Source organism: Anguilla rostrata, chromosome 14, assembly GCF_018555375.3.
Source record: "Anguilla rostrata isolate EN2019 chromosome 14, ASM1855537v3, whole genome shotgun sequence".
NCBI lineage: Eukaryota > Metazoa > Chordata > Actinopteri > Anguilliformes > Anguillidae > Anguilla > Anguilla rostrata.
The window spans coordinates 30262883-30286991 of record NC_057946.1 but is presented as its reverse complement, the minus strand read 5'-3'; the positions used below and the strand labels follow the sequence as shown (position 1 = coordinate 30286991).

The following is a 24109-nucleotide window of genomic DNA, read 5'->3' as shown; positions in this document are numbered from 1 at the left end:
AGAGTTCATTTATATTGCATGAGAGGAATTCTAAGCTGCTTGCAGTGCGCGACAGCGTTTGGGCTCTACAGGGAGACAATAAAAGCCTCTTGAATTCACGATGCATTCCCCTATTAGCCCCTGCAGAACTCAGGAAAAAAACACACCACTTTTGACAGCAGTTTGGAGATTTTTTTTAACAAAAGTGCAAACTTTATTTGGATTTGTTCTGGACTTTCTCCAGGACATGAGACAACAAGTTTATCCTTTGTTATGGTACTGTGGTTCTTTCCAAGAGATAACAAACAACAGCTACACTCTGAATTTTTCTTACATATTACATATTATGCTTTTTACTGAACAAAATAGCTTCAACTGAAGTTGTTTGCACAGTTAAAAGAAAAAACAATGTAATAGCACATCTAATGTTGTAAACATAATCAAGGTTTTGCCAACTTTTCTTTTTTTATAAAATGCACTTGGTCAATACATTTTTATTTATAGATAGAATGTACTTTAAACAAAAATGTATCATCCTCGTTGTAGTTTGATCTTTGCTCTTAGCATTTTATTCACCGATTAAATTTTAATTCAGTTTTATTTGCATAGCGCTTTTTTTTTTTACAGAGAACTGCTACAGATGTTTTATAGAGTAGCAAGACAAAAGACAGAGCGAACACCAGGCCTGAACCCCCAAATAGCAGGTACATAAGGTAAAAAAAAAACTCCCAGTGGGGAGAAAAAACTCCCCAATGGGAAGAAATCTTCCCACTGTGTGTTCTTGGTCCCCGTCCCTGGAAAGCCTTCTTAATGTCAGACATCAGATCCTCATCATAGTCGTTTTCTGCTAACTCTGCGTCTCGTGCTTTGACACTGAGGTAGGTTTCTGGGAAGAGGACACTCCTCCTCTTTCTCATAATCCACACGCTTTTCTCAGCCTGTCTGCCTGTGTTTTTCACCCTTCTGTCTGTCTGACACTGCTTTGTTCCTCTCCTTTCTTCCCTTCTTCTGTCCATCTGCAACTGCTTTGTTTCTCTCCTTCCTACATTTCCTCTCACACCCTGTATTTCCTCTGCCTATCTGCGGTTTTGTTCTTTTTTCTGCATCTGGCTTTTCGTTCTCCGAAAACACTGGATGCTGCCTGAATGTTCTTAGAGTCCTTTCATGAAATTAGTTGTTCGATCCTTGCAACTTTAAGGCGTCCCTTATTAGGGCGTCTTTGGATTGATGGTAGTTTTAGCTGCCAAGGTCATAAGAAGCATTTTCAAGGTGGGGTGGACTAACTAAATGGGGGGGGGTCTGGGGTCCTCCCCATGCATTTTTTATACAATATAAAGTCTTCTTCCTGGATTTATATGCCCTTTCTGGTGCATCTTTCCTATTCTTGCCGGCCGTATAGGGCAAGAGAATAACTAGTTATTTATAAATGTTGTTTTCCCCAAGACTGAGCAGCACAGCCTCGTGAAGGCCATGCGCTGGCTGAACTGCTGGTGTCCTCACAGTCCATCTAGCTGGACAGAAGGGGTTCAGGGCTTTGACAGATGGCTGTTGGGACTTCGCAATGTGTTAGGACAGTATCTTGTATTTGCCTGACTGACTATATTGGCAGCCCAGTTTGTTGACCTGTCTTCGGGCTATCGCTTGCGATGCAGGGAACAGCGCGTGCCATCTGTGACACTAAGTTTACACAGTGCGGGCCCCAGTGAACATATAAAGCAAGCGGCTGTAACTCCTGTATCCCGGCCTGTGCTCTTTTACTGCTTCCTGGCGTATCTGCTGCTCCGTCATGCATGTGTCCGTGGAGACCAGACAGTGGCAAACTCGAATGCAGCAACACATCTGTGGCTGTTTGCCAGATTTTTACTCGTCGTGGAAGACACTTCATAAAACCCCAGGAAGACCTCATGGGGGGACCAAATCACGATATGCGTATGTGCTGCATATTGCTTCCTGCTCAGTGCCTGCAATATCCTGGTTTCAATAATTTATTTTGGAATACTGGAGCAGAGGCAACTTCTCAACTGTGGCGCTGGTGTCTCAAATTATGCTGTTTGCCGTTAAACTCAGAATCTGGTTTTGCATTTGGGAGGATGTGCAGTCTTTACCGTGTGTTCACAGCCATTTACGCAAGCCTGGATCCTCTTGGGCTCTAGCATTAAGCAACTGTCTGAGATTGCCATTATCAACCGGGCACCTCAGACCAAAATAAATGAGCAAATGTTTGTGTAGCTATTTTTAAATATATGTAATTTTCTACCTTCAGTTGCAAATAGGGAAAAAAAACTTGAATTGGCTTATTTCCTTAATTTTGGGGAAGCACACTTGTGTACATGAATTGTGATGTTATGACATGGCTGAATAGGTCTACTCCAAGCATAACACAAATATTCAGGTGCATAAACAAAAGGCTGCAGAGTCTCAAGACAGTAACTCATTAACAGGTCGCCTGAACTCCTGTTTCGGGAGCTGAACCGTGGCGGTCTCCGTCTGAACCCGCTATGTGTGCTGTTAGCGTCCCTCAGCGCTCCCCAGCAGGCTGCGCTCCGCAGCTGAGCACCCCCCACACAAAGTGGCACGTTCTCTGCGCTCAACTGCCAGCTTTTACACCCCCGACAACTTCATATTTTCTTCACAATTAAACCTGCCGCTGTCAATTACTGCAAATGAGGAAATACCCCCCCCCCCCCACTAGCTTCTAGTAGCCTACTAGCTTCTGCCTGGTTGCTATAAAAATGGCAAATACATAGCATGTTGCGTGTGTTCCGAACTGCAGAACCAGTCTTTGGGATTGGTAAGAACATTTGGTTTCATTTTCATTTTCACATAAACTTTCTTTGAGTTGTGATGATGGGATTTCTCACATTGTTTTCCCCAAAAGTAATATCCCCAAAAAGAAACATCAGGAGCCAGCGGGAACACCTGCATTAAATAACTTTCGGGTTATATATATATATATATGAAAGATACATTTATCCTGGTTAAACATGGTTTAACTTAGATCATTTTGAGATGCGGCCTTTGTGGTTTGTTTTGAAATACATAACCAATTACACATGGACATCCTGCAGAACAGATGTCTGATATAACTTGGGGGAGAAATAATTATGTACTCCCCAGAAATATGAAATGTAATTAATGTGCACATTAATATAACAGCCTGTGTCAGTATGAGCTTTTTTCCAAATAATCAGTACAGAAAAAACAAATGTGCATAAACACATTCTGAAAAGAGTAATTAAGAAAATACACTGTTATGGTACACTGCTGAAAGCAAATATCACATACACAGTGAACGGTAATAGTGCAATAATGCTACTGCTAATAATAACGTACGGAGCAACAGTACACTAATAAAAGTAACAAACGGCTGGTTATGTGTGAGTGAGTAAATGAGTAGTTATGAGCAGGTCCCTGAAGGAGCAGGTCACACCCGCCCAGGATGCCCCCCCGATTCTGTGCCGTTTGCAGTTGCTGTGACAGCATTAAGTGAATGGCCACACTTTACAGGAAGTGGCTCTTCGTAGAACCTTTATAAGCTCAATAAAAGCCATAACCCTTGCAATAAGGATGCAATAAAGAAAGAGTGCTAAGAAGCATGATTGACACATCATCGTACCTCACACATTCACTGAAAAGCATTTGCCTTAAGCTGGTTATTCTAACGTGATGGAAAACATATTTCTAGGATATTTTACATTGTTAGCAGGAATGCAGGAAATTATTCTTGAATCCAGGGGGCTTCTGTAACTTGTGGGAGACCTTGACTGTATGTCACTCTATGTACAGAAACAAACTCACTCTGCCATTCTGTATGGGTGTACTGTATGCAGGACAGCACCACTCTTTTTTCTTTAAACAACTTTCATTTTTTGTCTTCTGATCCGTACTACTACAAATTTGACCAGGAACTACAGAGCTGTGCTGAATTTCATTTTCAGCGAGTAAAATGTCTTCAGAATGTAGGTGTGTGCTACCTCATCCTTTCTAAATCAGTTCTGTCCGGTTCATTTTGGACACACATATTCAACTTGAAATATGAATTAGGCCATATAAATAACCTAACCACTGGTTGCAATTGTGTATGTGTATAGCCTGGGGGCTTTAATTAAACTGGAAGGGGGCTGTTAAATTATATAATGTGTTGGGTGCTGTTTCATTAATTTTTCTGTTTTGTTTCTAAATGAGGAAGCAAAACACAATGAATGAATCTTCTGTTTGCCTTTGTGCTGTCAAATCTGATTTATTAACAAATGAAAGGGGCTTCAGCAGTCCGAAGAGTTCAAATTGCCATGGTACAAACCACACATACAAAATATCTCTTTCTCTGCTTGCACATGTTCAACGTACACAAAAACGCATACGCATACACTCTACACACACCAGAAAACCAACGGAGGCAAGTCGCTACTGCGCGTTTAATCTTCCTGTGTGGAAGATAGGGTATATAACGTAGTCGCTCTGGCTGTGATGACGGGCCTGTGTGATAAACGGCAACCGTTTCCCTCCTCCGCTGTCCAGGAGCTGTCTGCGGCTCGCGCTATCTCCGCACCTCTGCAGACTGGTCCTTTGGTCTGCCGTGTAAACAGTTCATTCTCTACCAGCCACCGCGGCTCAGAAATGCCGGTTGGATTTTTCATACGTTTTTTTATTAGCCTATTATATTAATCCGCTTGACGTGCCCTAGTCGGAGTTTTGTATTAGCTTTTTTTTTTTTTTTTTTTTTCCTTAAATGCAGGATTTCGCACGTCAGACACATATTTCCTGTTGGTTAAGAGGCGCAAGGAAAACAGTATTTCACTGCGGCTCAGTGCTTTGAACTGGCTACATAGCGCTGTCAGATTAAGCGCGAATATAATCAGACAAAATCCTTTTTTTCTTCTTTGGAACGCCTTTAAAGTTGTGAAATTTTTATTTGCCTTTTAATCTAAAATGTTATTAGCCACGTTTAAAAGGCCAATATTGTGCAGTCCTTTGTGAATGTACTGATAAACTCAATGAAATTCAGAAGAGAAAAAAACTCTTGTCGGAAGCATGACAGTTCAGTAGCTCTCTCTACTCTGATGAGAGTTAGAAATGAATCATGTTTAATTCCTTCTAAAGCCGTGAAAATGTCAGATTCTCTCGAGTTGCAGTTGGCCTGCTAAAATGTTGCCTGTACTGTAAGATGAGCATTCAGGTCAGGTTTTTACTCATTTATTGAAATACATTATAGGAATTTAAAAGTATCGAATATGAAATAAATGTCAATGTTGTACTTTTAATATTGTTGACTGAAGAACCAGTGGCTCTCACACATCCTAGGGAACCACTGCACATGCTGGTTTTTGTAACTATAACTATGTTTTGCAACTAAAACATGGAACATGTTTCAATTAAAAGTGTTCATGGATCTGCTGGACGGTTTTAAAAATCCAATGGCTTCTGAAGAGTTTGGAGCATTTAACATATGTGTTTGACCCATGCCTGAATGGTGGATGTTTGCGTCTCTCAGCACATCTGTGGTAGAGATGGAGCTTTGGGAGAGTTCGTTCCCATCATTGTTCTGCTGATTCTCTTAATGGAAACGGACGTGTTTGATGAAAATGGCCAGTAAAGTCGCCCGGTCGGGGCTTCTAGCAGGATTATATGTCACTCTGAAATGTCTCCCTCAGCTTTTTCAGAGCTGTGGATGCCCGCATTACTGCTAACAGGAAGCCCCCGATATTATATAGCTGGAGTCAAGTAGCTTTTTATTGCCCACGATCTCTGTTGAAAAGAAACTCTGATTTATGTCCATTATATTAAAAGGTCTGGTTAAGTCACACAGGTGTGTGTGCGCATGCATGTGTGTAGGTGTGTCTCATATTCAATGCTGTGGGCATAGTGTAGGTGTGCTGTGGGTATAGTGTGGGCATGGTGTGGGTGTGCTGTGGGAATGGTGTGGGCATGGTGCTCATGTGCTGGGGGCATAGTGTGGGCATGGTGTGGGTGTGCTGTGGGAATGGTGTGGGTGTGCTGTGGGCATAGTGTGGGCATGGTGTGGGTGTGCTGTGGGCATAGTGTGGGTGTGCTGTGGGCATAGTGTGGACATGGTGCGGGTGTGCTGTGGGCATGGTGTGGGCATGGTGTGGGTGTGCTGTGGGAATGGTGTGGGCATGGTGCTCGTGTGCTGTGGGCATAGTGTGGGCATGGTGTGGGTGTGCTGTGGGCATGGTGTGGGTGTGCTGTGGGCATAGTGTGGCCATGGTGCGCCAATGGACTCTGGCCCTGTGTGCCTGCCCTGAGTGTAGGAGAATTAGGATCCGTTGAGACGCTCGGCCTGTAGGTAAAGGAGTGAGATTATTGGTCCACATCACTGCAGCAAGAGCCCCTCTTTCCCCACACAGTGGAAATGCTGCCTCTGTTCTCAGGTTTCTGCACACCAGCCTTAATGAAATGTGCGGCGTGATTAAGAGGGTTGATTAACATCATGTGCAATATGGAGAGGGATTCATTATCCTACAGTATTCTTCAGAGTGGGAGAATGGTGTGGATAAGGACAGAGAGGGAGAGAGGGGGAAGGAAAGAAAGGAAGAGAGCAAAGTGAGGGAGAGCGAAGAGGGCAAGGAGAGAGAAAGGAAATACAATGCATGGGAAGAGAGAGGGATAGAGAAAGACAGCAGAAATGTGTCCGCAGTAACTGTGCCCTCTGAATGGAACATTAACAGCTCAAAAGCTCTGGGGTTCATTATAAAAACGGCGTGAATGCACCAACATCCCTTCTGATTATGCTAGCCATGCTACCGATACCAACACAAGTGTAACAGCGAAGTCGTTACACAAATGCGGCAGGCAAGCGAGAGATTGAATGATAAAGAACATTGAGATGAACCGGCGTGGCATCCCTGTGTTTAATCTCCCAGCATGCTTTGTGTCGCTGATGTTAAGGAAATGACGGTTGCCTGCTGCCATTGGCTGTAGCTGGGGTGGTAGATGCAGGTCCTCTGTCTCTCGGGTCTGTTCTGTGGTTCTGATCGGTTCTGGCCTGCGGCTGGTCTGGGATCTCTGACCGTGAGCGTGGCTCTCTGTCGCCCCCTCCAGGCCTCAGTATCCGTGGCGCCCAGGAGGAGGACCTGCCGGACCCCCAGCTGATGCGGCTGGACAACATGCTGCTGGCGGAGGGCGTGTCCGGCCCTGAGAAAGGGGGCGGGGCCTCTGCGGCCGCCACTGCAGCCGCCGCCGCCGGGGTCGTCGCGGAGAACTCCATCGAGCACTCGGACTACCGCGCCAAGCTCGGCCAGATCCGCCAGATCTACCACACCGAGCTGGAGAAGTACGAGCAGGTGAGGGCCGGGCGTGTCCCTTTCTCACACCTACAGCACCAAATCTGGGGAATTACAAACAACCAAGTGGGGACATTGCAGGTGTCCTAAAACAAACCCTACAAACCTGTCTTATTATACTGAGAAAGGCAGAAGAGGTTATAGACTAAATAATGACACATTTTATTTATAGAGTACTTTTCATAGTGTAATAATCTCATATACACATTATACAGTGGAAGAAAAAAATCTAACCAAGACCATGTTTTTTGTTCTTTCTACAAGAAAATATAGTGCTTCCCTGCTTTTTCTTTTAAATTTGTCACGCTTTATTTAACGTACAAAAAACGAACAACGTTATCTGTCTTCAAATTAATAAGTAAATTTGATCCATAATACCCTGTACTATTTACAATATTTTACCACAGGCCATTATTCCAGAGTTAGCACTGCCCACTTTCCCAGAGTTCTGTGCGGCACAGCAAGAGTGAGAAGGAAATTACTAAATAAATGTTGTATTAGGCCTACACTTATTAACGTTCTAAGTGTCGCCAGTAGTACATTGTTTTTAGGAATAGCCTTCATGTAGATAGTTGTTCAGCTGAGTGCCAGTTAGCTCCATGGAGGAGTTTGCTGTGTGGATATGACTCCCCTTGCATTGCGCTTATTGAATAAGACGATATAAGTCCACATTATTGCAACTGTAAATAACAGTGGTGAAAGTCTATCTTAAATTCATAGCATTATCAAAGGTTCTCTGCAAAGCACTCTCTCCGATTGATAACCAGAAAAACACCGCAAGATGTCATTAAGTAAGATTTACAAACGGACCGCAGATATATGGCTTCTTTACCCACTTGGGGCCTCTTTAATCCTTCATTTGCTTTAAGATTTAGTCCCCCCCCTCTCTCTCTCTCTCTGCCCCCGTCAGTAGATTCAGGCTCCAGCTGCTGAAATGTAAAAATCCCATTTATAGAGCCCTAAGTTCCCCTAAACTAGGGCATAAAATAAGCCTCTTATGATATAATAGTATGCAAAAAAAAAACACTGAACCAGAGGAGGACAGGGTCTGTCCTCCCAACAAGCTTTTTCCACTGCCACTGTCACACTTGTGTTTGTTTTTGGGTATAAAGTCATGATTGCATATGTAAAATGCCCTATATAACTACGTTTAGATTTGACTTGGTCACATATGCACAGGCAGATCATGGTGGCAGGTTGCGTGAGATTGAAACTGTTTACCGTCCAATACCTCTCGTTTTCTTTACAATCATTCTGTTCAAAGGGATCAGTTGGCCTACTGTGCCATATAACAGAAATGCAATACTATTAAATCGACTGAGCAGTCCATTTAAAAATAAGTTGTCATAACCCAGTTAAAAAGAAACAGTTGACTTCCTCAAACCATTTTGAGCAAACTGAACTTTTTTTTTGTTTTGGCGTGCATTGCTGTCGAAGACCACTTACTGGACCGAACGTTAAGAGGAGAGAGTGGTCAGAACGATTCATTGTTGTGAAGATTTATAAAAGGAGAGCTGAAGTGCTAAATAACAGAAATGAACGCAGGAGGGGATATGCTAACAGTTTGCCTCAGCTTTGCATTGACTCCTGACGTCTGTCTTCGGGCGAAGGCGGGGTTGACCTGATTCTAATCATCTAAATGTGAATACTCAACGAATTTCGCTTCAGAGTAATGAGCAAAATGTACTCCTCGTAACTGATGTGCTAATTAATCATTAGCGAACTACCGATTTAACGGAAAGCTGTCACCCGGCGTTGGGCGGCAGCCAAAAGCCCCGAGCTGCCATTTGTGTTCGAGGCGGACCGCTTATCGAGTCGCTGAAATGTCCGTCTGTCGAGCCAATACCGGGCTTTGCGTTTCCGCAGCAGGAAGACAAAAAGCCGGAGAGAAACAGGGGTGAGCGGAAAAGATGGAGAGGGAGGAAAAGAATGCAGTCAGCGCACTCTCCGAATTTATCTCCACGCCAGTGAATTCATCCAGGTCACACCTGGTCTGCAGAACTGCTGATCATCTGATAGAGCTGCAGAGAACAGAAGCTCCCCCTGTTTCAAGGAGCCCTGCCTCACCTCTCAGTTATGATCATGGCAATATGTGTTGGACTGAGAACTTCTGTAGTCAGTAACTCCACTAACTGCGTTTCTTTAGGGTACATTATTCGTTTAAGAGATGCCATTTTTCAAGGGAACTCACGTGGCTTCCTTTTATTTCTTATTTTAGACATACCATCCAGTTGTGCAGCTGGTTGTTTGTTAAATGAAACAATTCAGATCAAGATTTCTCAAGAGCTGTATAAAACTTGTGCAACCAGCTCCTAAACTGCTGCACTACACTACACATATCAAAGCATTACAGTACCTCACTAAGCAAGGATAGAGCATGTCATTCCCATCTCCTGTCTGACAGGGTGCTATTTCAACCTTCAAAACTGAGCCTGTCGGACTGGGAAATATTTATTTATAGTAACATGAAGAAGTAGAACAAAAACGACAACAAAAAGATCATCATCATCATCACTGGCATTATAGCTAACATCATCATCATCGTCATAGTGAATGGTCCATTAACTCTGGGATGAAGAGGATGGTTTCTGCTCCTCGTTGGTGCTTCAGAGTCCTCCAGGCTCTGATGTGCCTGTCCCATGTTTCCCTGCTCTCTCTAGGCCTGTAACGAGTTCACCACGCACGTGATGAACCTGCTGAGGGAGCAGTCTCGAACCCGGCCCATCTCGCCCAAGGAGATCGAGCGCATGGTGGGCATCATCCACCGCAAGTTCAGCTCCATCCAGATGCAGCTCAAGCAGAGCACCTGCGAGGCCGTCATGATCCTGCGCTCCCGCTTCCTCGACGCCAGGTGTGTGTGTGTGTGTGTGTGTGTGTGTATGCATGCGTGTCTGTGTGTGCCTGTGTGTGTGTGTGTGTGTGTGTGTGCATGCATGTGTGTCTGTCTGTGTGTGTGTGTGTGTGTGTGCATGCATGTGTGTCTGTGTGTGTGTGTGTGTGTGTGTGTGTATGCATGCATGTGAGTCTGTCTGTGTGTGTGTGTGTGTGCCTGTGTGTGTGTGTGTGTGTGTGTGCATGCATGCGTGTCTGTGTGTGTGTGTGTCTTTCTGTGTGTGTGTGTATGCATGCATGTGTGTCTGTCTATGTGTGTGTGTGTGTGTGTGTGTGCATGCATGTGTGTCTGTCTGTGTTTGTGAGTGTGCGCGCGTGTGCGCAGACATTTACTGCCGTGTTTCCCTGTAGGGGCGATAAAATATAATAAAAGGGGCATCAAAATATAATTTCTTCAATTGGGTGAATTTAAATCAAACTAACTCTGAAGATTTCTTTAATGACAAGGTGATAAAGTTCTTATTTTATGAAAGTAAATTTAGAGGGCTGTTGAGTCACATTCTGCTAAAGGACTGTTTCTGAATATCTGCAACCCTGAAGGACCATAAGTGTCTGCCAATGCTGGTGTGTAACCCTGCCCATGCCTGTGCAACCCGTCTCACTGCTCAAAAGCACCTGGTCTGCTTCATTTAGCACCTGCACCTGTGCACCTGCCTGCACAAATGAAACAACATTTCAGTTTTGAGGAAAATCTGTTTGTAAAAAAATAAAGGTTCTTTGGTCAATCCAGTCTTTTTTGTGTTGTTTGTTTTCCAGGCGAAAAAGGCGAAACTTCAGCAAGCAGGCAACAGAAGTTTTGAATGAGTATTTCTACTCCCACCTGTCTAACCCCTACCCCAGTGAGGAAGCCAAAGAGGAGCTGGCCAAGAAGTGCAGCATCACCATGTCCCAGGTGAGTGTTTTACAACTGCCCTCCATTTATGACCCCCTCTGCCCCTATAACCCCCACATCCCTTATTACCCCCTCTGCCCCTATAACCCCCACATCCCTTATTACCCCCTCTGCCCCTATAACCCCCACATCCCTTATTACCCCCTCTGCCCCTATAACCCCCACATCCTTATTACCCCTCTACCCCTATAACCCCCGCATGCCTTATTACCCCTCTACCCCTATAACCCCCAATCCCTTATTCCCCTCTGCCCCTATAACCCCCACATCCCTTATTACCCCCTCTACCCCTATAACCCCCGCATCCCTTATTACCCCCTCTGCCCCTATAACCCCCACATGCCTTATTACCCCCTCTGCCCCTATAACCCCTGCATCCCTTATGACCCCCTCTGCCCCTATAACCCCTGCATCCCTTATGACCCCCTCTGCCCCTATAACCCCTGCATCCCTTATGACCCCCTCTGCCCCCTCCCTCTGCACCTATAACCCCGCATCCCTTATTACCCCTCCCTCTGCACCTGTAACCCCCGCATCCCTTATGACCCCCCTGCCCCTATAACCCCCGCATCCCTTCTGACCCATCCCTCTGCCCCTGTAACCCTGTTATCCTTCTGCATGCCTCTACCCCTCCATTTCTCTTTCCTCACTGCTGCCAGCCCATAGGTGGCGCCACATGCCTTGTGGGGCATCGGTGGGGTGGTTCCTGCTTGAGATGGGGGAGTATGTTGTGGAATTTTGAGGTTGTGTTCTTGGTTAAGTGAGGGTGAGAGACAAGGCTAAGTAGGACTGTAGCACTTTTAGGTAGTCTGGTGTTTGGTCCTAATCCATGCAGCTGTTTGGCTCCCACCCCACACACCAGTCGTCCCCCCTCTCCTCATTCCCATCATCCATACGTCTCCATGGTTGTCAAAACAGCTGTCCCACCATGGACCGCTATCCTAACAAAGCACCATGGATTTTTTGGGGGGTACTGTATTGTGGAAGGTGGCAGATGTCGGAAGATAGTTTTTTCTGGGCATGGTCATGGTGACTCAGTCTCTGTAAAAGATGTTCTTTTTTGCCCTTAGGGGGCGAGAACCACCTTCACTGTGTCACAGGTATGTCACAATTTCTCTCTCACACACCCACACACATGCATGTGCACACACACACACACACACACATGCACGCAAGCACACACACACACGTACACATACAAACACACATACTCAGACACATGCACGCACACACGCACTCACACATACACACATGTACACACATGCAGACAGACACGCACAGACACAAAGACACACACGCACAAAATGTACAGTTTATCCATTTGGCAGTTTAACGCCACTAGAGCTACAGATAGCAAAATTACTATCAAATAATTGCCACCATCAAGGTGATGCCATGGCTCAAGACCTGCAAGATAAAGGCAGAGAAGGGTTAGATTTTCATTTATTAAAAACTTTGCAGTATGAAAGGGTGGGTTTTTAGGCGGAAACAAGCTAAGATTTGGCCTTTGTGGCTGTTTGGGGAAGGACATTCCACCATCAGCAAATGAGAACAGAGAGGAGCTGGGTTGGGAGGAGCAGCTGCCAGGTGCTCAAAGACATGGGACAGCTAACTGGTTGCTGAAGGATGCTGAATGGAGAGGCTCAGATGGACAGTATGGTGTAATCACTCTCTGAAGATAAGAAGATGCAATATTATTCACAGGTTGGTATGCCAGAGTGAGTGGTTTGAAATTAAATGCGGGGCACTCAAGCTACAGTGTCAGCCAGGCATGCAGAGGCCTGAACTTGTTCTGAACCCTGATGTTCGAGGGAGAAAATGAGGAAAAGAGCGTCGTCATCGTAGCAGTATGACGTGCCTTGAGGTAAATGATTTCGTGTAAAGTGAGAAGAGGAGAGGACCGAGCACTGAGCCCTGTGGGACACCAGTGAAGAAGTGCGGTGGGGTGAGAACAGATCCCCTCCAGCCCACCTGGTAGGATTGGTCAGCAAGATATGAATGAAACCATGTGAGGGTGAAGCCTAAGATATCACCACATGAGGTGTGGGAAGAATCCGGTGGTTGACTTTTGTCGAATGCAGCTGACTGTTCAAGAAGGATGAGAACAAGGCTGTGTGACCTGGCTCTGAGTGGAGCGTGATTGCGTACACATGCATGCGCATGCATGCACAGCTGACAGCTTTGCCGTCAGTAGAAGATCATATCGTTCATGGAAGGTGGATGAGCAGCCTGTTTTTCCAGCAGAAATCAAGGGACCTTTTTGAGACCTCAGCCTCAAATATTTTGAACATTTATAGAATGGAATAAAACTGGCTGAAAATGTTGAAATAGATCAGCCTATTAATACCTATTAATATTATTAGGGTTTATGATATTCTGAACTACATCCAAAAATAACAATCCGTGTTTCTTTCAAGAACTGGCTTACAAGTGAATATCTCTTGTGAATTTGTATGTAAAAAATCATTTTTGTTCAAAACAGTTCCACGTTTTCCTTCATTAAATCAAATACTTCATAAACATTATTTTTGTTGTTCTGTCACATGAATATGTGCTGTCCTTTCTGTCCATTCTTGAGAATAAACTATCAGTTAAATATCTATTACTTTGTTTTGCTCACAAACAAAGAGCACTGTTTTTGGTGTGTTTGTTTATTGGGTATACAAAAACAATGAATTACATACTTGAGCATGTCTTGAGCATCCCTCATATTGAATAATGCAGGCGTGTGATGCTCGGAGGGGGAGGAGAGCAGAGATGGCTGCTCGGATGCTTTAATGTCAGAGGTCAGAGGTTCAGACAAGCTTCTCCAAAAGCCTTTGAGGGACAGGGACAGCCTCAGCTCCGGGCAGCACAGCTGAGGCAGATTGTTCAGCCCCGTTGTTGTTTGTAGCCCTTTTTTTAGGCCTATTATATTGCCTGCTAATTGGCTTGAACTGTGCACCCACAATTTGTGGGTTGCTGCTAATTATTTGTCTGTAACTGTAGAACTCCAGTGTGCTGATGTAGCTACTGGCACCCGTATTTGTTTGTTTGCACTGTGTTGGTGTGAACTCTCACCTGTCAATTCATATTTTACCTCGTTAAAATGCTGTGAAGTTGATAATTCCTTCGCAGGGGGCATTCCTGCCATTGTTTCTCATTGCAGGGGAGAGACAGTCTCCGAGCCCCGCTTGTTCACAGTTTGAATGAATGTAACTTTCTTTTATCAAGGCTGTTGTGCATTTAGCAGAACAGTAACTGGAGGTAAATGTGTGGTATTGCAGTGCACCTGGCACCACTGAGATGAACTCTGGTGCTTCGTTTAAAATGGAGCCTGAAGTAGGCTGTGGTTCCCAATCAATGGGACGGAATGCCCGATGGGCTGTGGAATTGGTTTGAAAATTGTGAAATTGGGTGTATGTATATAAATGCATTTCATTTTACGTTCACTATAGTTATAGTATATAGTACGTGAGACGTGTAATTTAAAATTGCACCGCAATAGTTAGAGCAAGGAAGCCTAAAAAAGCCTAAAAAGTCTGAGGTTACAGTGTATGTATACCTGTTTTGACATAGTATATGTTAACATTTTAATTGCATATGTGTATGTGCATATGCTGCATTATAATAAGGGGTGTGCCATCGAAAATATATTTACTTGTCAAGTTTGTTACAGGCTCAGAAAGTTTGGGAACCCCTGGTTTACGGGTCTCCATAGCTGCCATTAACAGAGAATGTCCTCACTGTCTAGTTTTTATCAGTCATGAACACAACACTGATTAGTGACCCTTTATGACATCACAGAGGCCAGAGTCTCCCGTCATGAGTTTGGCTGTCACCACAGATTCTCTAGACTAGACTGGATGGTCTGGCTTCTGTGACTTGCTGAATGGGTTCTTGTGAATCAAGAAGGCCTTGCCGTTATGCAACCTATTTATGATGTCACAAAGGCCAGACAGCCCAGTTGTGAGTCCACTTTTGACACAGATTTGTTAGACAAACCAGCTAATGAGCACTGTATTCTCTAACATTGAAAGTTATGAAACACTTTACCGTATGCCTTTTAGAGGATGTGGCACATAGTCCCTCAGGGATTTTAACCCATGATCTTATGGTAACTAGTGTATTTCTGGTTATAATTTTCTTACCAGTAGTCTAGTGTTGCTTGATTGTTTGGCTATAGTGTGTATGTGTTTGAGGAAGAGGCTGGTTGAAGTGAACCTGGGATGTGTTGCAGTGAGTGCATTTATAGTACTGTTGTGAACCTACCAGTCTGTGGGCTGAGCTGAGCTGAGCTTGCAACACCATACAGTGGTGAAGTGCTGTAATTACAGTGGAGAGGAATATTCATGTTGCACCATGGTTGGTCCAATGAGGTCCTCTGCCCCTTTTCTCAGTGGTTGTTCAAAAACTAGAAACAATTCTGATTGCATTACAGTCTGGTTCAGAATTGTGATCAGCATGGTTCAGGTCTTGTTTCAGGAGCCAAGTTCCAAACCAAAGAGGTCAATTTCTGCGCCTAGCCCAGGACTAGCAATTTAAGGAAAATCTGTGTTTTCGCGGCAGCTCTTGGCAACTGACCACTGCACTACCTTTAATACAATCTTATCATTATACTGCAGGGGTCTTCACTCTTATCTGAAAATGGCTTGTGTTGGTGCAGGTTTTTGTATTAGCCCAGCAATAAGACACCTGATTCTACTTATTAAGGTCTTGATTGAAGACTGTGATTTGTTAATTTCTTCAATCAGGTGTCGTAGTGCTGGGCTAAAACAAAAACTTGCACCCACACCGACCCTTTTCGGATAAGACTGCAGACCCCTGTTATACTGCCTATACTGGCATGGACAGTCTGAGTGACCTAAGAGGTGCATATATGTTTCACCCTTTTACGTAAACAGCAGTGTTTGTGTTGAGTCCCCCATTCCCAGCTGTACTCATATCACACATGTCGCATTGGCATGCACGCGTGTGCGGTGGTTACATATTACCATCATATGTCCAGCTTCTGTTACAAATCTGTCAGTAAAACCTCCATAATTAGCTTCAGCAGTCTGGAGCTGCCAGCTTGTCTCACCAATAGCTGGGCATCGACACTTGCATTTATTTTTATTCCGACCTAATTTACTGAAATCCGCCGTTTCTATTATTATCTACCCGGAGGTTTAAGATTACCATCTCACAGCGTGTTTGAGATGAGACATCTTCTATTTCGATGCCAAAGAAACCGCACGTAATTCATGTATTCTCAGAGGTCACGTGATCCAAACGGTAGGATCACAGCTGAGAGCCGAACGCCCCTGCCGCCGTCCCCGTGCATCCTGTCAGTAACTTTAAGCGCTCCTGTCAGGGATTCGGGCTCTGTCCCACGCCCCGTTCCGCAGGAGCGCTGGTGTGACGGGCTGTACCTGCGAGGTCCCGCGCTGACTGACAGCCGCGTGCGGAGGACGCAGGGGGCGCTGCGACACGTAGCCTTCACATCCGCGCCCGCGTCTGACAGGGAAAAACCACAACCGAAGAAAATGCTCTTTTCGGTTTGTTTGATGTATATTTAGACGGCTAACACGCTGCTGTGCTGCGAGGTGTTTTCTTGCGTGTATCTGAATATTTCCTAGAATGTGAAGGCGTAAGGCATCCAGACTGATATCTACAGCATGTCAAAATTAAAAAGGAAGCATATATACCCAGTATATGTTTTTTTGTAGTAACAGAAAATGTCTCTTGACTTGTCTAATCACCTGGATAGAATGGCTCTGTATTTATTTATTTTTCTACAGGATATACGATTATATTTACAGGATACATATTTTTAAAGATATATTCTGTGTACATTCAGTTTCAATTGTTATATTTATACTGTACTGTGCTATGATTACTGGTATAACCCATAATGAACAATATCAGGATATCATAAATACATTGAAAGGAATTATATTATAAACTGAAAATCTGGTTGGTAATTGTGGTGTGTGTGTGTTTTCTGTATTTTGAAAACACACGTTCTGAGGATTGCCAACGACCATTTCACCCTGTACCCTTCTCATGTAAAACTGCTGAAGCTAAGCAGCCATACTGCCCTGTACCATTCTCATGTAAAACTGCTGAAGCTAAGCAGCCATACCGCCCTGTACCATTCTCATGTAGAACTGCTGAAGCTAAGCAGCCATACTGCCCTGTACCATTCTCATGTAAAACTGCTGAAGCTAAGCAGCCATACTGCCCTGTACCCTTCTCATGTAAAACTGCTGAAGCTAAGCAGCCATACTGCCCTGTACCATTCTCATGTAAAACTGCTGAAGCTAAGCAGCCATACCGCCCTGTACCATTCTCATGTAAAACTGCTGAAGCTAAGCAGCCATACTGCCCTGTACCATTCTCATGTAAAACTGCTGAAGCTAAGCAGCCATACCGCCCTGTATCCTTCTCATGTAAAACTTCTGAAGCTAAGCAGCCATATTGCCCTGTACCCTTCTCATGTAAAACTGCTGAAGCTAAGCAGCCATATTGCCCTGTACCATTCTCATGTAGAACTGCTGAAGCTAAGCAGCCATACTGCCCTGTACCCTTCTCATGTAGAACTGCTGAAGCTAAGCAGCCATACTGCCCTGTACCTTTCTCATGTAAAACTGCTGAAGTTAAGCAGTCATACTGCCCTTCTCTTGTCAAATGGCTGAAGCAGCATGTTGGCCAATCACAAATACTGTTTTATTAGTCACGGTTCTTTGGGGATGTCACTGCCAAAGATGGAGCAGCCCCCTGCAAAAGATGTGAATATCGAAACAGTGACACTACATGCAACATCATGTCTCCTTTCATGTCTGATTCCTTCACTTCTTTCTTTGCTCCTCCCTTTGCCCCCCCCCCCCCCCCAAACCCTGTGCCAGGTGTCTAACTGGTTTGGTAACAAGAGGATCCGGTACAAGAAGAACATCGGAAAGTTCCAGGAGGAAGCCAACCTCTACGCCGCCAAAACAGCAGTGACTGCTGCTCATGCAGTGGCTGCAGCAGTACAGAACAGCCAGACCAACTCCCCTGCCACACCCAATTCCGGTAGGCCTGCCCACACCGCTCTTACGTGTATGCACAGACTCACACACCATGGAATAAATGCATACCTCCCTGGAAGAAATATATGTTATGTGCGCACACATACCACTAAAACATCATTAAATCACACACTTTTTTATTTTCTGCGTTGTCATGTGATCAGCCATTTCGTGTTTATCCCTGTGATCGGCCATTGTCTGCGTGATCATCCATTTCCTGTGCTGTCCTAGTGATCTGCCATTTCCTCTGCTTCCCATATGATGAGCCATTTCCTGTGCTGTCATCTCGCTTGCAGGGTTCCAGATGAAGGATGAGGACTTTCAGTTGGACTCCACAGACAGCAAAAGCAACCTCTTATCCAGCATGTTCACAGGTAAGCAGTCTCCCTCTAACCTTTGCCACAGCTTATCCGTCTTTTAAATCTCCGTTTATTTGTTACACCCTTTCTTAATTTAGGAGGCAACCAACAACCAGCAGAACAACATCAACAGTGATAAGTGGATTAATTCTGGCTATAAGTCGGGTCACCCTTGTAGGTCTCCAGAAAGTAGCAATCTCCATTTCATACCAATGAAGTGATCTCACAACTGTTATTATCCGTGTTGGGGGAATGAAAGCTTTGAGGCCTGTTCTCCCATTGGCTGGCTGGTCTGATGGGTGTGGCCACCCTCTCCCGCTGTCTTCCCTTCCAGGTGCGTACCCCACAGCATGCTTTCAGCCGGATGGCAGGATACAGTGACAGCCTGCAGGGGGCGCTATTCTGTGTGGTCCACACAACTCAAATGTGAGTTTGACTATGATCATTATTGATATTCATCCATGTGAATATAGTTTATATTGTTTCTTAATTCCAGTTAAACAAAAAAAGAAGAGCTGACATTTGCATTAGTGTTGTATATGAGCATCAGTGAAGTTGTTTTACCATGCAACTGCTGTTGTTATTGCTCAGTTGCTTGTTTTCTCTTGTTATACCTTTATCTGATTTTATGTCTTTGTGTTTGTCTTAATTGTAAAAAAAAAAAAGTTATACTACAGATAATTGAGAGGCTAAAATGTAATTTTCGGAGCTGTTGGAAAAATGAGCAGCCTATTCCACACCCTGCCAATATCCCCCTCATCACCGGGATTAATAGCTGGGCTGATCTCCTGGGCTCACAGCGCCTCCTGAAACCCATTCAGCGGGGGCGCCTGCGTGATTGAGCTACTTCTAGCCGGAGCAAGCGCGTGACAGGAGGGATAAAGCACAGACCTGGCAACGCCTGCCTTCCCTACCATCAAAGGATAGAAATATCAGCTCGTACGAACTCACACTAGGCGAGAGAGAGAGAGAGAAAGAGAGCGAGAGAGAGATGTAAATGAAAACACCCCGGCAGATTTTCATTTTACGGGCGTTTTCATTATTGCAGACCGTGAACGAGGCTGACTTTGAGAAAGGGGGCCTTTAGTCGCGTATCCGCGTTTTCGATTAACGGCTTTGGGGAGCTTCGGAGGATCGGCTGTACCCTCGTCTGCGGTGATGAAATATGAAACGGAGGCTGCCTGTGGTCTGTAACAGACACGCAGGAGTCCGATAAGACTCTTTCATATACGGCAGAGCGCAATCTGAACCTGCCGGGGGAAAGATTAAATGTATTAGAGAGAAATACATAAATACATATAGCGAGAAATGTCTATGTACCGAGAAATATAAAGAGATATGGGGAAGAGAGAAACTGAGCAAAATAAAAATATTCAAATAGAGATAAAAGGCATGGCTTATAACATTTCCATGTTATGATCTGTTGGCATTTGCGATGCTCCTCGCTAATGGGTATGAAATCGGTTTTTGCACGTGTGTGCATCATGAACACATCTAAATGTTACGCATTTTATGTTGCTGCGGTTTGTTGATCTGTAGCGAATTTCTGTGCTCTGGCAGAGTTTACTTCTTTCTTAAGTCTTTTTTGTGTTTGACTGAATTCAAGCAGACAAAAAAAACAGGAAAAGATAAGGAGAGATAAGCAATAAAAAAAGAGCAGGACAGAAGGAAGGAGAACGTGACAGAAAGAGAATCTGAATCCTTCCTTCCGATAAAATCAGAAAATGGGATATATATGTGTCTTGGCTGTCTCACATGGCTCAGATACCCATAATGCCTTGTGCGGTTTCCCTTTCTCACAAAAACATTCTCCCGTCTTAGTGGAGGGATACTTTACAACCCTTTTATTTTTTCATTTTAGAACGTCTCATTCCCTTCATCCATTTTCCCCCAAAAAATATTCTCATTCCATGTTTTATATCCAGACACGGGCTGCTTTTTCAATAGTTTGCTAATTTCAAAGAAATGTAAATATTATTAGTAACATTAACAATGTCAGATTTTAAATCGGTGATGTTTAACTTATGTATGCTAAAGAGTGAATGAAGGCAGTGCGCACAGATGACAGTGTAGATACATCAGCTATATTTCACCATAGATGGTGATTGCTTTGATCATGAATAAATGAATCATTTTGTGATATTAAAATAAAAAAAATGGTGTGATACTGAAATGTTGAAATAATGAAATGAGTTTAAGATATATTAAAACACAACGCCTGATGAGAATATGTTATGTACTGCCAATTCATGTATTGTCACTATGCATAATTAGAAGTGTAATGTTGAATTAATTATTCATAAAATTTTACGTGATGCTGTATACTGGAACCGCACTTAAGGAAAACACGCAAATAAATGGCCTGTTATATGCAATACATCTTGATATCCATATGTCAAAAATATTATGTTTTAAGTGAGAAATATATTGATAAAATGTGTTTTTCTCCCCTGTAGGAGGTGATGGTTAGAGATAGATCCTTCCTTTAAACACCTTTCTCAGTTCTCTGATGTGGTGCTGTAAATGGAGAGGTTTATGTGGGGTTTACCCATAAAATGAAGATGGGAGCGTAGAGCATCACAAACCCTACAATAGGCTGGAGCTCCTGTAATTTCACTTGTCTGACCGAATCGTGACTTGGCATTCTGCGGAAAGAGGCTTTTATCGGTTCAGATCAAGTGAGCTGCACCCCGTTTGCAGTTTAATAATACTCATTCTCCCATCAGCCCCTTCTCTGCTGACCAGGGCTGAGATTTAGGACCACTGACCTGGGATCAGGCGTCCCAATTTCATGTCCTAACCTAATTCGTTATGAGCAAACGGGCAAAGCTGATCACAGACCAGTGCTCCTCCTCAGATGCTTGATGAATACAAGCCCAGGTTTGGACTACTAGAAAGTCATTGTTAAAGGGTTCACTGGCTCTGAGAATTTACCATGGACGTCAGCCATGAAATGGCCCTCAGAAAACACTGTGACAGTGTTGATATCACAGAAATCCAAAGGCTACAGATGTGTTGGGTTGTCTGTGAGCGAACAAGGATTGGCTCCAAGTGATCACATTGATTAAATTGTGTATTTAATGGATTCAGCAAACAATAAACGGATAAACAAATAAGTGGGAAAATGAGAACATACAAGACAAGAAAGCACCACGTTATTAGGGTTCCACCAATATGGTGTCACTTTGGTTTTTATTACGTTAATTTTTTTTTTTACAGAGTTTAACCCAGGTCGGCTGATCATGTTCTCATATTACTCGATATCTGTAGAAATGTCTAAATTGCTCTTTTGTTGTGAAGAATGAACGATGATGATCTCTGCGTGAGATGTGTATGCTGTAGCTTCAATTCACTGTTTTTTCTGTCCTTTGTCTCCTTAGGCTAGCAGCGGTGTGGCATGGCACAACCAATCAGACGCTGCAGAAGGAGGCGGGAGCACCAATACCTCAGAACATCTTCTTCCCTGTGGCATTCTCTCCCCAAGCAGTAGGGCACTGACTAGCATTTACTGACCAATCAGGGAAGCCACATCTTTAGCATAGTATCCCCTTCTGACTCTGGAACCTTGACCCTGTCCTATAGCGCTTATCCACCCCTTTGGACCCTGCTGTTTCTGGAACTTTCCGTGGAGGGACCTCATTCCGCCTCCGTTGCCGCTTTCTCCTGAACCCTGCATATTTTTTCAGAAAGGCACTTTTTTTATACATGTACCTAAATGGATATAAAGGTGTACATCTCTATATTGGTATATGAAACTGTCAGGACTGGCTCTGGTTTTCATTTTGAAGGTGTCATTCGTGTAGATTATTCGATGAAAATCTGTGACAAAGAGAAATATCCATCGCAGAGGCCCTGGCCCTGAAGCACTTGTCCTTCCATTGGATTAACGCTCTGTCGTGTCAACCTTTTTTGACAAAAAATCCTCACATTCTCTGGTTATAAAATAACTGTATGGTCCTACTCACCTTGTTCTATGGGTCAGGGGCCTGCAACACTGGTCCTGAAGAGCTGAGAGGTCTGCTGGTTTATGTTTTATTAAGTTTTTATTTAACTGATTAATTAAAGCAGCTGATTACATCATTTTGACCCAGCTCATTTCCTTTCTTGGGCTTTAATTGGTTTCTGATTTTAAAGTGACAACAAAATCCAGCAGACCATGTGGCTCTCTGGCACATTGACTTGGGATCCATTCTTTAAACAATATGTTACATACCGTTACTGTTATTTCACACCTGGTTTGATTGCTACATATGTACTGGGAATGGCTAGTTTATTTACCCAAGTGGTTTTAAGAGTTGTTATTTTAACTAGCACCTGCTTTTCGGAAAATATCAGTGCACAAGGACAGCTTCCTGATACTCTGTGATAGTTTGTGCATTTAGAGCACTACAATATTACTATTACTGGCAGCTTTGATAAACATGTATCAAATGACTTTTTTTATATATGCCTTGTAGTCACTGGTTTGCAGTATGTCAGACTCACTTAGGTCCTTGAGAAATCCTTCTGAATTCAGCTTGACTTGACTCCGCACATTACATGAAATAATCTTTTTCATGTTACGTTTCAGTTTCAGTTATATTATTGTCAAAAGATAAAAATAGTAATAAATATTAGTAAAAAGAAGTAATGATTTTACTTTGTCCTCTTGTTGACTGAAGACACAGATCTCACTTGGCTCTTGTATGAAATGCAGCTTAAGAGTAAATATCCCCCCAATCAAAACACCCCTTTATTACCTCATGCAGTAATATTATAAACCAATAGAATTTCAACATGACCTATATCCTGGAGTGCTCACTTTTTCTAGCTACCTCTAAACAATATCACTACCCTTATTTTTTTGTATCAGTTAAATTTTTTATTTTTCTTTAGCTTTATTTTTTGGCATCTTATAAGCTGTTTTGTGTATACTTTCATATAATCTAATGTATATTTGAATCCTTTTTCATGAGAATTATTGCGATTTTTAAATGAAAAACAAGACCGCGGTGAAAAGGGAGGGCTGTATTTGCCGTAGGTACAGAGGAAAGAGAGGAAGATATTGGTCATAAAACACTAAACAGTAAAAACTGTTGTAAATATCAATGAATGTTTGCCGAACTTGTAACTAATCCATAGAAATCTGTTAATGGAGAGAGATGCATAGTCAGTTTCAGCATTTGGAACTGTATATTTCAGGCCCTGTCTGACGGGGAGAGAGATCTCTTGCTTCTTTTTTGTATTGTATGCAATTCTCAAATTTATTAAGTCCTAAGAAGATGGTTTGTGAAAGTGATTCTAATGTATTAAAAACAGTTTTTAAGTTTGTTTCTAAGCGGACTACACCCTGGACTGAGAAGTCTTCCTTGTGGTACAGTAGCTATGTGCAGTTTCCAACATGAATAAATAATGTTTTTTTTTTCATGATAGGTGCATATTCCTTTCGAAAGGCTTCAGCTGTGCACTCAAATCCGTGTTAGCCTGTAAGATTGCTCAACATGTGCTGTGTTCAGAAGTTTTTCTGTAAATGTACACTGTGCTGTCCTTTGGCATGAACCCTGATGAAGGCTGTGCGCCACTTCAGGCCCAACTGCCAGTTTTTTGCCACTTGTGGGTGAGGCTGTCGCTGTCCGTGGTCCTGAAAATAACCTCAGGCTTTTGACAGGGGTTTAGAGT

The 24109-nt window shown here is 43.5% G+C and overlaps 1 protein-coding gene across 6 annotated transcripts in view; it reads left to right on the top strand.

The window, feature by feature from the left end:
• The window catches only part of LOC135240042 (pre-B-cell leukemia transcription factor 3-like), a 55008-nt gene extending 31148 nt beyond the window's left edge, over positions 1-23860 (top strand). For 5 of the 6 annotated variants that reach the window (XM_064309167.1, XM_064309164.1, XM_064309168.1 and 2 more), the window contains exons 4-11: positions 7039-7280; positions 9941-10131; positions 10929-11064; positions 12135-12164; positions 17931-18096; positions 18389-18466; positions 18786-18877; positions 21832-23860. In XM_064309167.1, coding sequence (XP_064165237.1) covers positions 7039-7280; positions 9941-10131; positions 10929-11064; positions 12135-12164; positions 17931-18096; positions 18389-18466; positions 18786-18832 — 890 coding nt within the window. In that variant the 3' untranslated portion in view covers positions 18833-18877; positions 21832-23860. The remainder of the gene's footprint in view (positions 1-7038; positions 7281-9940; positions 10132-10928; positions 11065-12134; positions 12165-17930; positions 18097-18388; positions 18467-18785; positions 18878-21831) is intronic. The other variant, XM_064309165.1, reaches the window with a different exon arrangement.
• Positions 23861-24109: the final 249 nt, after the last annotated feature.